The following is a 13,223-nucleotide window of genomic DNA, read 5'->3' as shown; positions in this document are numbered from 1 at the left end:
TTCGAGAATATTTTCGTTATGTAGTGCCATTTAATAAATGTTTTTTTTTTCCTATCTTGTCAACGTTTCCTAATGCCACTCAATAAAATTATCGCAATACATTGTTACATTCATTTTGTTTTATAGGTACAACGAAAAATTCATTTCGTTAGTGCTGCCGTATAATCATTTGATGCGAATATAAAACTATGAACTACTATCAAATTAGACATGTGTTAGTGTAAGTTAACTAATGGTAGGTTTTCAACTAGTCTATCGACTACGGACTACCAAGTACCAAATATTGTGGTCACAAAAGAATAAAGAACCAACCTTCTTATGATTACTTTGAGTTCTTTGAATTTTATTACTATTAGCACTACAATTTGTCTGCCATGTTCATGCAAAGAAAAAAAAAAACCAACCACACAAATAGAAACACTAAACTTCGTGGCGAGAAGCTCAATCAAGCATAAACACTTCCCATCTGCTTTTTTTTTTTTTAATTTAATTTCTTATACAATTATCATTAACAAAGACTGATATTGGTAGTAGTAGTAGTATTGGATACGAACGAAGAAAGCAAAATAAATTGAGTTAGGTGGTTAGTGGTAGAACAATGATGTCGTTATGGATACGGACGGAGAAGGTAAAGATAAAGATGCTTTTTCTCTTTATTTTGCTGTTCTATTTTTTTGGGTATTATAAAAGCGTTGTTTGGTGTGTGACAGTTTATGATTTATTACTAATTTCAAAATTTGATGCCTTTGCGTGGCGAATACAACACGGGTTCATTGAGATTTTTGTCTCACCTCTCCACTTGCTTCTTTATTTACTACATTCCGACAGCTAAGTAGAAGACAAACAAAGCCACTAGTAGTAGTAAAGTAAACACAGCTCTTTGCCTTCTCTTCTCGTTTCTGCTGTTATACTAACTCCGAGGCATACCAAATTTATATCTTCATTTTTGTTCTAAATTAGACTTTTTACAAAGATCCAAAGACATTTTCAGATGACTAAAACCGTCCTCATTTTTATATGTTTGTTGTCTGTAGGTGCTTAGAGAAATATGTTACTAGAAAATAACATTTGGAGACAATAACTTTCAATTTAAAGAATCAATGCTTAAATTTCAAAAAAAAAAAAAGAATCAATGCTTTTGACCTTTTTTTTTGCGTCTTGACATCGTGAAGAGTTGTTAAAAAAAGGAATTGATAAACTGATACAAGAAAGGCTATACAACATAATTGGAGCAAGTTTTTGTTGCACTGTCTTGAACTTTATATAACCGAAAGCTCCTGCAGGAGTTTGCGGTTGTGATGAATGTAAGAGACGAGATATGTGATGCGAGTAACCACAACGAAAATTTATGTAAGTGTTGACTAGAAAGGTAATCACATACCTTTAGCTCACATTTAGCTTTAGCTCTTTCTCAGTAGCTATGTCATGAGATATGATCAACTTTCTCACTTTATCGACTGGATCTCACACCTTAAGTCATAAGAGCTAAATATTTTTTACTCAAAATAATATATTCTAAATATTTTTTAAATATTATTATATATTTAAATAATAAATCTAGAAAAATAAAATTAACTTATTATAAACTGCCACATGTCCAGAGAATCGATTTTTACGGTTATGAAATGAGAAGGTAAACGTTTCTCAATTTTTATCTTCCTTTATTATATTACTTTTTAATTTTTAATTAATAGAACTCCTAAAAGAAACTACCGTTGGGCATGCCTTAAGGTACATGTATACAGATTAAAAGTTTCAAACTCTTAATGATTGACCAGCATTACTATGAAAGAAGATACTAGTAACTAACCTGCCTCACACCTGAGATCTCATCACGTGTACGGTAAGTGCTTCCTAGGTCAGACATAGAGTGACCATAGTACCTATATGTGTCCATCTCAAGGATCTGCTCAAACAAAGGTAACGTATGATGGTCATTCCCCTTAAATGACGACGTGTTGATAAGAGCAGAACAGGTAGAACTTCATAAACAACTACATGCCAGAAATGTTTTATAGAGGATTCTAGAGACGTTGACGTTATCTTGTGAGTTGTACCAATTGATAGTAGCGTATTAATCATGTGCTGTCATTTTTACATGGAAATAACAGTCAACAATCACTAGACACTAGCGGCACTTGTTATCAAAGAGATAAAACAGATGCCCACATTGTAACTCTGCGGGATAAACAGAGATACTACAGAAACAGTTTTCTTTCAAAACACAACCTCATTCAATCCAGAATCCCAGCCAATTCAAGCAATCAATGTTGTTAGCAAAGCAAAGTGGCCCAAAACAAAAATCCCACACATGTAAGCACAATTTTTATTCATTTCTTAGAATTATTGGAGTTATTCCAATTTGATTTTGAGAAACTGTAATGTGACTGAACGAAACTTACAATAGGTCCATTCTTGAGTGCGTGTTCCTTGGCAAACTTGCACGCTTGCTACACAGCCAGTGCATCCATACCATCCACCTAGTACACACAACACAGAAGATGATCACAACTTAGCTAACTTAGCTTCAAAGTCACACTACCTCAAACCAGAAAATTAAACATGGATATGATTCAACATTGATCAACAGGTCAATTAAAACCCAATGTGTACTCCACCACGATCTAGTGGTATCGTTGTAACACTTCAAGATCGAATCCACAGAGACCAAACAATTATACTATGAAATTATCAAGATCAAATATAGCTAAGACAATGGAAAAGTTTGTGTTTGAAAGTGACTAACAAAAAGCAGTAAATAAAAGAGTGTTTTAAATCAAAAGAGAAACATTGGGCGCAGGGAATCATTAGGGACTATGATCACGAATTTAGATGATTAGATAAGGATGCATTAAACACAATTCTTGAACTCAAATCTCGAATGTAAAACTAACCTACTGTCGCAGCGTTAGTTATCTATGCAAGGAATTGATTAAACTCTAAACCGTCGTTTGAATCTAGCAATCCTAGCAAGCAATAAGTTCAGGTTTGATAAGTTCACAAGGTGCCTTAACTTCAACTTTCGTTGGCTAATGATCACCTTGCTCACCTATGTTCTTTTCAAGAAACTCAACAACACTTTTGGTGGCCCGATGAATTAAACCTAAGATCTTAATCTAGGTGATCAATCTAGCTTAAGCATTAAGAACAACAATAGATGAAGAACAATAAGATCAATCCCTAATCTAACAAATCTAGCATCAATAAATCATAAATACCCTTTCTGAAACCCTAAACCCAACAGTGAAACTACTCAGCCAAAAGAATAGAAAATAAGGTTTAGAAATCTTCTCCAAAGTGTCAAGAAGGATTAGAGATCTTCTCTCTTCAGCTCTCAATACAAAATAGTCTCAGAAAATAAAGCTTATGTCTCTGGAGACCGTGCCTCTAACTTAAATATCAAAATAAAACCCTAAAAGTCGGTTTAAAACAAAAAAGGAAAAGTTGCTTCGGGTTCGGGACTGGTCGATCCCGAATGCGGATCAGCCGATCCTGGATGCTTTTCTCTGTTTGCCCCATCTGCTTGCTAGTCCGATCAGTCTTCACCAAGTTGGCTTCAGATGCTTGTTTTCATCCCCAAAACACTCAGTTTCCTTCCAAAGTAGCCTAGAACCTGTACAGACACTCACAAAAGACAAAAAATACTCTGAAAGCACACTTGGACCTAACAAAAGACTCAAAACAAGTATAAAAACTATGGTTAAAATCCTATAAAATGCAGACACATCAAATATGTCAAAGTCAAACTACAAAGATAGAGACTGAACACAATCTCATCACCTAAACCCAACTGAACGCATAACAGATTTAAATATCATAGAAAGGTTCATCCTTCCTCTTTCAATTTGTGTGTAAATTCTGATCCTTAACTCCATCTTCATGGGCCCCCATATCTTAACTTGAGTAGAATTCTAAGTTAGAACAAAATTCTTTATACAACAACCAATAAAGGCATATCTACATTGCATCATTCAGTCTCACCTTCAAGCCAGGAACATAGTCTCCACGCTTAAAATAAGCTGGAGACTTCGCCGACATCAACTCAGCCGTTCCCATCCCATCTGCATTCAGAGCAATCCAATCAACTTCAAAACTAACTCCATTACAAAACACATTCCACAAAGACAAAGTAAAGTCACTGACAATGATTATTCTCATAAACCAAGATCGCTGGCAAATCCCAAAGAGCGCAGCAATATTCAAAGCCTCAAACAACTGTCCCTGATTCGCAGCACCATCCATCACCATACAAAGTAAAGGTAACAGCTTCATCCTTAGAATACTTCTGAGCAAAAGCCAAACCACATCTCAAAGGAACTGCTGAGCTCCAACAATCCCATGACCACCGTAAAACGACGAATCCTTCTTCAAAAAATGCATAGAACCACCTTTACCGTTAGAATGAGATGATCTTCCTCTCCTCTCCATTGTAGTGAATTAATTAGTGATATATATATATATATATATATATATTTTTTTTTCCTCTTTCTAGTAGAATTATGTTTATTAAAGCAAACAAAACAAAATTGAAGAAAATGTGTTATAAGTTGACTCGATATTTACGGAAGTCTTTCTTATTTTCGAATATATTAATCCTACACTATGAAGTTGAAAGAAGCTCCCCAACACATAGCAAACCATTTTTCTCCTTTTCGTTAAACATATATAACTAAACCATGTATTATATTTTCATTGCTTATATGAAAAATTGATATGTGTACACTTATTGATTGCAAATATAAATCAGTTAATTAAATTTATAAATTTAATTATTTTTTGAAAAAATCATTAAGCATTTATTAATTATATGAAATTTTATTAAAATATGAACATAATATGAATGGACTTTTAATTTAATTTTAGATTTTATTATAATATGAACATTAAATCTATAATATGAAAGTTGGCTAACTCTCTCCCTCTGCATGCCACCTCAGCATTTTAGAACAACCTGGAGCTGACACCTAATTTAAAACAGCTAGCCAATCAAAATATAACAATTAATACAGCTCATATTTTTGAACCGATGATAATTATTCTCGGTTCCACATCAACTTTTCTCTACTCGTAAATTTTTGGCACACCGAATCAAAAAAGGTAAAAAGTCTCGCTCTTCTTCTTCTTCACACCATATGCTTTTCGTCCTCAACCCATATAGAGAGAGAGAGTAGCGGCTGATGTGTTCACGTTGTAACAGAGACTCCGTGTATCACCACCAATATATCCTTTATAATTGTCTCAAACTAGAGCGTAATTATAATGGATTTGCCACAATTTTCACCCAAAGTAGAAATGCAATACATTTGGAGAGTTAGGCTCTCTCTCTCTCTCTCATTTCCTCTTTCTCTCTTCTTTGGATATCTCTCTTTGATTTTCCAATGTCAGTCAATTTTCTATCACAAAACCAGAGAAAAAGTTTTTGAGACGGAGGTAATTTGAGTAGAAGCAAAACCAAATATGTCTCTTTTCAAGTTAGTTTCCGCGACCAAAGATTTTCACCCAACTCACAAACTTGGTGAAGATAGATTTAGAACCGTCTTCAAGGTAACCTCAATTCTGACATGCTCGATCTTAAAGTTTCATATTTTAAGTGTATCTTTGACCATTTGTTGTTTGTAAGTTTTTTGTGTGTGGTTTGTATTGTATTGATTCATTCTCATTTCCTACATTTTTGTCTGATATTTTTGTGTAGCAACTCTTAGTACAATAGCTTGATCCAGAGTATTGGATATGATTGCTATGGTATGTTACAGTTGAGGTTCTTTGAGGGTTTTTGGTTAGGGTGTATGCACTTACCCTCATCGCATATTAGAAGCAACCTCACTTTCTCAATCTAAAGTTAAATTAATAACATAACACAAAAGTCTCGCAAATCTTTTCAAAAGCCTCTCAATGTTAACCAGCTCAAGGGGGTGGCAGGAGCGGCAAAATCCAAGAGTCCACTCCAAAATTCAGAAAAAAAAACCTTTGAAAAAAGGGGACAAAAAAAAATTACTGTGAAAGAGGTCTAAAAAATTTAGTTCACCTAGGGCCTAAAATTATTGAGACAAGATGTTGGTTAGTGAAGTTTGTTTGTTTTTGTGAGGACTCTTGCTTATTATTTTCAACTGGATTATACATACTTCTTCAGATGATGTAATTTTGTATTTGAGTGTTTTTAGTAGTAGTTGTTGTTGCTGCAACTGCTGCAGGTGGAACTGTTGCGGTTGAAAAGAAGGTGTTTGATATTGTTGTTTATGCGGTTGTTGAGAAGAAGGAATTGGTATCCTACTACTCCTCAAACATCTATTGCATCTATTACAGAGTATGAAATATTGGTTGAGACGACTGCTATTAAACATACATAAATTAAAAATATACACAAAATATCCTAGAAATAAACGTCAAAACATAAAAATACGAAACCAAAAAATAAACAACACAAATGGAAACAACAACCCGCGCATAACGCGGGCACCCACCTAGTAATAGTAATAGTATGATATATTAGAATATAGAGAGGACTAATAAAGGATGCATGTTGTGGAGTGGAACCAAAGAAAATATCTTTCTCCTTGTGGAAGTGCTGCGAGCACTTATTATACAATGAACATTTAATTTATGTTGTCAAAAAAAAAAAAAAGAACATTTAATTTATGGTTTGTTATAAAATTTTAATTAAAAAAAAAGACCTCTTTATATATGACCCCAAAAAAAAAAAGACCTCTAAATAGATCTGTAGATCCATACATATTGGCACGTAAGAACCACAAACATATGGTTTTGGTCACAGTCACAGAGTCGTAGCAATTAATTAAACAGGACAAATTGTTAATAATACTAAAAAAAATTATATAATGCCTATAACTTTTGTCTACCTCCCCAAATCCAAAAGTCCAAAAGCAAAATGGAGGCCATAACAAAATATGGATCTCATTCTCAAGCTCTTGTCCTTAGTCGTTCATGTTGGCGGCTAAACTTGGACTCTCCCTACCCCTACCCTCTTCTTGGGTCACTGTCTTTTTCTAGGAACCAATCTCCAAAAAAATTGTGCTTAGTTCGAGCAACGACTAATCCTACAGATGATAACTCGACGGCTCGTCCGTTTACTCCGTATCCACCAAGTCTATGGGCTCATCACTTCCTCTCTGCTTCCGTGGATCACACGGTACTTTCATAAGCCCTCTTAATTATAAATATATAGTACTCATGATCATGTACTTACCAGAAAATGTCAACTCTTTACAGGAAATGGATGATCTTTCGAGAGAGATAGAGACACTTAAAACTATAGTGAATGCCATGCTGCTCCCTTGTAACGGTGCTGATGCAAAGCAGATAACTTGTTTGATCCATACGCTTGTTAGTCTTGGAGTCTCTTACCATTTTGAGGCTAAGATTGTTGAATTCTTAAATGATGCTTTCGAGAATATCGACGACATGATCATCGACAGCAAGGAAGATGATCTGTACACAGTTTCTGATATATTTAGGGTTTTCAGGTTATACGGTCACAACATAACTCCGGGTGAGGATCTTTGTCTTCGAACTAATTAACTAAGTTGGTTGGTTCAAGCTAAGCTGTGTTTTAGTTGATCTGATGTGACCATTTTGAACATGTTTTTAGTAACTGTTAATCTATATATACAAATATTTGTGTAGATATATTCAACAGGTTCAAAGGACTGAAGGAGACAATGGAAATTTTAAGAAATGTCTAACGGATGATGTTAGAGGTATGCTAAGCTTCTATGAAGCGTCGCACTTTGGGACAACGACAGAAGATATACTTGAAGAAGCAATGAGTTTCACACAAAAACACTTGGAGTTATTTGTGGTAGGCGGCGACAAAGCCACAGATCACCCACACATCACTAAGCTCATACAAGCTGCTCTGTATATACCTCAGAATTTCAATTTGGAAGTCTTGGTGGCAAGGGAATATATTGGCTTCTACGAACTAGAAACTGATCACAATGAAATGTTACTAAAGTTGGCCAAGCTCAACTTTAGGTTCATGCAGCTGCATTACATTCAAGATCTAAAAACTTTTACAGAGTATGTATATATCATGCTATTCATATATATTATTTATGATAATTTTACACGACTAAATTAGATGTATGCATGTATGCAGATGGTGGAGGGATCTAGATTTAGTATCTAAGATACCAAATTACTTTAGAGAGAGATTGGCGGAGCCTTATTTCTGGGCGACTGGGATTTATTACGAGCCACAGTATTCAGCTGCGCGGATCATGCTGGCCAAAGCCCTCATTGTATTTGACATCGTGGACACCACATTTGATGTATATGGTACTCTTGACGAAGTTAAGAGCCTTGTTCAATCCGTTGACAGGTACGTAGACCATTTCCATCGCCAGCAACAATGAGCATCGCTCAAAATAATGTATTTTAGTTATTATTTTTAAATATTATTATATATTTAAATAATAAATCTATAAAAAAAAAATTGACTAATCATAAACTGCCATACGTAGATTCAAAAAAATAAATAAACTGCCATACGTCATAGAAACAATTCTTATGATGCTCAATGGAGAAACTTTTCTTACTTTTTGGTTTCTTTATTATTATTTTTTAATTTTTAATTGAGAGCATCTCTAGGAAAAACGACTAAACGGAAAAAAGGAAAAAAAAATAGTTACTAGGGATGAATTTAAAAGTAATTTTCACAAAACACACCAATTTTGTTTTTTCTTTCATAGTTTGACAAAGTATATAAAAGGTCATTTCTTTCATATAAAAACCAATATTGTTGGTGTTTGATTAAATTCTAAATCGTTAAATTTGATCCCTAAAATAATTAATTAATTCTATTGATATACTACTATTAAATAAAGGTGGGATTATGACGACCTAGATGTACTACCGGACTATCTCAAAATTGTCTTTAGAACAATGTTTGACATGTTTAAAGAAGGGACTCAAAGAAAATGTGAGTTCAGAAAGAAGATGCTTTATTATGCAATACGCATATGAGCAGGTACTGTTTCATCTTATCTTTCAAATCTTATTTCCCAAACTATTGTCACTAGCTATTAAAGTATCCAAACAACACCAGTCTCTTATATGTCACAAATTAATAAGGACATTTGGATGTTTGAAATGCTTATCTTCTGTATGCTTTTCGTGTGGATTTTAGCCTAAAACTATTATTAAGCTTTAAAAGTTTACCCTAAAAACATAATTTTCTACATAGAACTAAAAAAATAAGGTTACATATGGTTTGTAGTTATGTAACGTTTGCAGCTCAAGATAGTCATGAAAGCGTACCTGAAAGAAGCCGAATGGTCAAATACAGGCCATGTGCCAAGCTATGAAGAGTACATAGAGGTTGGGATGTCTTCGACCGCAGGTCAAGTGCTGCTAGCAATCACCTTCATTGCTATGGGAGATATTGCAGGAGACGAAATTTATGAATGGCTGAGGTCAAGACCAAAACTCACCCACGCTCTTATTGCAAAATCTCGTCTCAGAGATGATATATCTACCTTTAAGGTACCATAAAATAATTAAGTCAATTAAAATGAAAATTATATGAGAAAATGTTATTACCAATTATAAACATCATCGAACTATATGTGTGTCATGTGTGTATCAGGAGGAGATGGAGAGAGGAGATATTGCTAATGGGACCAACTGTTATACGAAGCAATATATAGTAACTGAGGAAGAAGCGTGTCTTGAGTTTGAGAAAAGGACTAACCACATGTCTAAGGTCATGAACGAAGAGTTCTTGAAGGCAGCCAGTTTTGTACCGCTTCATATCCTAAGGCCTGTTTTGAATTATGGACGCTTAGGAGATGTGATCTACAAGTACGGAGATGGGTACACCTTCGCTGGAGAGAAGATCAAAGACTATATCACCTCTTTGTATGTCGATCTCATCGGTACTCCTAAAGAAAAGTTGGCCAAAAAACAGAATTGATCAGTTTTACAGACCAATCATCACAAATCACAATCCGGGCAAACCGTATTTTTTTTTTTATAAACCATATTTTCTTTGTTACAAATTTTAGGTCTGATCCGGACTAAATCTCATATTCTCTCACTAGTTACTACTATATAAACATTTTTTTTTATCTAAATTGTTTTACAATCAATCAATACAATAAAATTTGGATGTTTTTCACCAAAGCATGACACATATGCAGCTTTAACATTCAAGTTGGTATTGAGTGTTGACACATCAGTTAAAATTAATAGCCAATAAAAACATTTGAATTAATACATCTAAGATCTCTAAACCAATTAAAAAACTAGGTCTAGTAAAGGAGAATAAACATGGTCACTAAAAGAAAAATGCCATTAGATCATTATTGTAGTAAAGACCCATAGATGTAAATGAGTTTGTTTAGTGTAAGAGTTAGGTTAAGGCAATACAAGTATAAATATGCTGATGTTCCAAAGCACCGTAAATCAAAAACAAGAAAACTTAAATATTACTTTACTATATGATTTCATAAAAATAAGAACAAAAAATGCATCAACAAAAAAGAGCAACAAAAAAACATATATTAACAACAAACAAAAAAAATCTAAATTAAAAATCCAATTTTAATTTCATTGGAAGATACTTTAATTTTTCAAATACACATCTAAGTTTTTGGTTTGACGAAAACTGAACATTCTGGATTAACTATATTAACATCCAAAATATTCAGTATTGCTTTAGTAAGAGAAAAATATATTTTTCAAGTCAAAGAAACAAAAACTTATTTCTTAACATAATAAAATTTAAAATATATGTAAAACTAAATTTATGAAATTAAAAACTCAAGTATCATATAAAAATAGAAATAATACTAAAAATACAAATTCAATTATCAAAAACTTATGAAACTTGATATCAAAGAACATATATAGCCTGATATGTATGGTGATTCCTATGAACACTAGTGCTGAAGGTGTAGAAACCGCTTTGAAATTAGCAAGAAAACAAGGTTATGAAAAGAAAAATATTCTCAGAGATGAAGTACAGACTTTTCAGGTTCTTTCTTTTTAAGAATTGTTATTCACATTAGCATATTACAAATTTAGAAGACTATTTTTACAGGCTATAATCGTCATTTCTTGTGGCTTCGATTTCTATTTTATTTATTACTGGTTTGAACTTAGTTGTGATTGTTTTCGTGTGTTTCTTGCTTCTGGTTATTTCTTAAATCTATTTTCTTGAAAAAAAATCATGTGTTATATAGTTTCTTTCTAAACTTCTATCAATATACTCAGAGGTTTGTGTAGAAAATTGCTCTGTATTAACACCTAAGCGAAAGTGACTTTGTTGAAGAGGAAATAGAAATATGATTAGTAACACATGCAGCTAAACACCGAGAAGGATCTTTAGCCTTTAGCCTTTAGCATAATCCATATGATTTTCGGCAAAAGTTCGAAGAAATAGATAGAAGAAAAGCAATATTTGTGTAACCTAATTTGGTTGCCGGTAAAATCAGAAAAGTGATGAATAGAGTACAGGAAAGTATTGTTAAAAGATGGTGTTACAGTTATTGAATGAAAAAAAAAAGATAAGTTATATGAAATTATGGAGACAAAGGTTGAAGTGACTAAACCTAAAGTACTCGTAAGAGATCAATCAAGAACATTTACAATGTAGACATCAAAGAGTAATCTCTTTCAGTTTGTGAATTGTTAGTGGAAAACAAATCAATAACTAAGGATGAAATCCCTTAACTTAAGACAAAATTAAAAATATATTCAAAAATTAAAATTTTGAAATTAAAAGTTTATGTATCATATGATGATGTAAATAATAATAACCAAAAAAAAGAAATTACCACTGAAATTATTTTAAAATTATGAAAATTATTCTAAACAACATATGTTAAATTATGAAATCAAAAAACAAAACAAAAATAAATATAAGAAAAATAAAATAAAAAACCAACCCACAGCAAAATAGGTTGGAGTAAATTCCATCTCTAAAATAAAGAAAGTTACTCCAAAATAAAGAAAAAAAAAATGAAGATATAGATTAGAGATGCTCTAAGAAATGTTTGCTCGTAATTTTATATTTTATATTTTGGAAACACGTTTTGTAAAGTATGCACCACACGGTTGGGCCTAAACATAGCAATCCAATAATGAATACAAAATAATTTCAACAAACTAAAGATAATAAAGTAAAAACTTAGAGCACAAAAAATAAAATAGATGATCTAATCGAAAGAAATGAGCTTCTGTTTATAAATTAATTGATACGAAAATAAATTCGTATGAGATAAAAAAACAAAAGAAAGAAAGCAAATAGAGAGAAAAAAAAAATTAAGAAGAAGCTAAAGCTACTAACTAACAAGTTGTGTTGATACAACCTTCACGACCGAGGATCTTGTTGTTTGTAGTGGAATCAACAGTCAGCTCTAAACTTTCGATTTTTTTTTTCAATTAGGATTGTATTTATAAGCTTGATTATATATGGATTTATTTATAAGTCAAAAATCTTCTGCATGTTACATTTACCAATCCTTTGTTTTTTTTTCTCCTTCCATTATACAAGCATCCATTTGGATATTCACTTTAACTAGAAAATCAAAACCGTTTGCAAATGTTAGGAATCTGAAAAGTCTGATCCCTAATTTAATTTGTAGAATGGTTGGAATAGTGTTGCAGTATACTTAGCTAATTAAGTGAATTGTGTGCTTCAACCAAAAAAAAAAAAGTGAATTGTGTTATTCTTCTAGAGCGAATGAATATATGTTTATAGATATGGAACGTTATGGTTGTAGAATATATCAATTAGAAGAAGCTTTTACCAAATCTCTCAAAAATTCTGAGACCTACTTTTTTTTTTGTCTTCCTACAGTAAAAATAAAAATAAACATAAAAGTATAACATCTACACAAGATTGGAGTTTTGAGTTGGTTTTCTTATAAATTATAGGGAATTTAGTTTAATATACCACATTTCTCACAAAACTTTCTAAATGTACCACAATTGAGATTCCTTTTCTGATCTACCATAAATGTGAGGTAGAATGACGTTTTTGCCCTCCTGCTAATATGACAAGTCTCGTAGACAATTTGAGGAGTACAAACTTGTCCACTAGCTTAAATTACTTGTCTAGAACATAAATAAATAAAGGACTAGTTGTCTCTCCTTTGTGCAAGTTTAAAACTGGTCCACCGAGTTAATAAAAATGTTGTTTACTAGAATTTTTGTGAATCATCTAGTGCATGACAAATTTAATAGAGGACAAGTGGACATTG

At 32.6% G+C, this 13,223-nt stretch overlaps 1 protein-coding gene and 1 pseudogene across 1 annotated transcript; one reads left to right on the top strand and one right to left on the bottom strand.

Moving 5' to 3' along the window:
• On the bottom strand, positions 1,384–4,428 carry LOC104789751 (annotated as a pseudogene).
• LOC104788094 (terpenoid synthase 6-like) lies at positions 6,887–9,943 on the top strand. The gene is given in 9 exon segments (XM_010513777.1): positions 6,887–7,147; positions 7,228–7,507; positions 7,642–7,667; positions 7,670–8,037; positions 8,117–8,338; positions 8,844–8,925; positions 8,927–8,986; positions 9,253–9,501; positions 9,605–9,943. Coding segments are annotated over 9 exon segments (1,875 nt in total). The 3' UTR covers positions 9,932–9,943.

This window comes from Camelina sativa, chromosome 5 (genome assembly GCF_000633955.1).
Source record: "Camelina sativa cultivar DH55 chromosome 5, Cs, whole genome shotgun sequence".
In the NCBI taxonomy this organism is placed as follows: Eukaryota; Viridiplantae; Streptophyta; class Magnoliopsida; order Brassicales; family Brassicaceae; genus Camelina; species Camelina sativa.
Note: the sequence above shows the minus strand (reverse complement) of the source record. Positions and strands in the feature narration are given on the sequence as shown.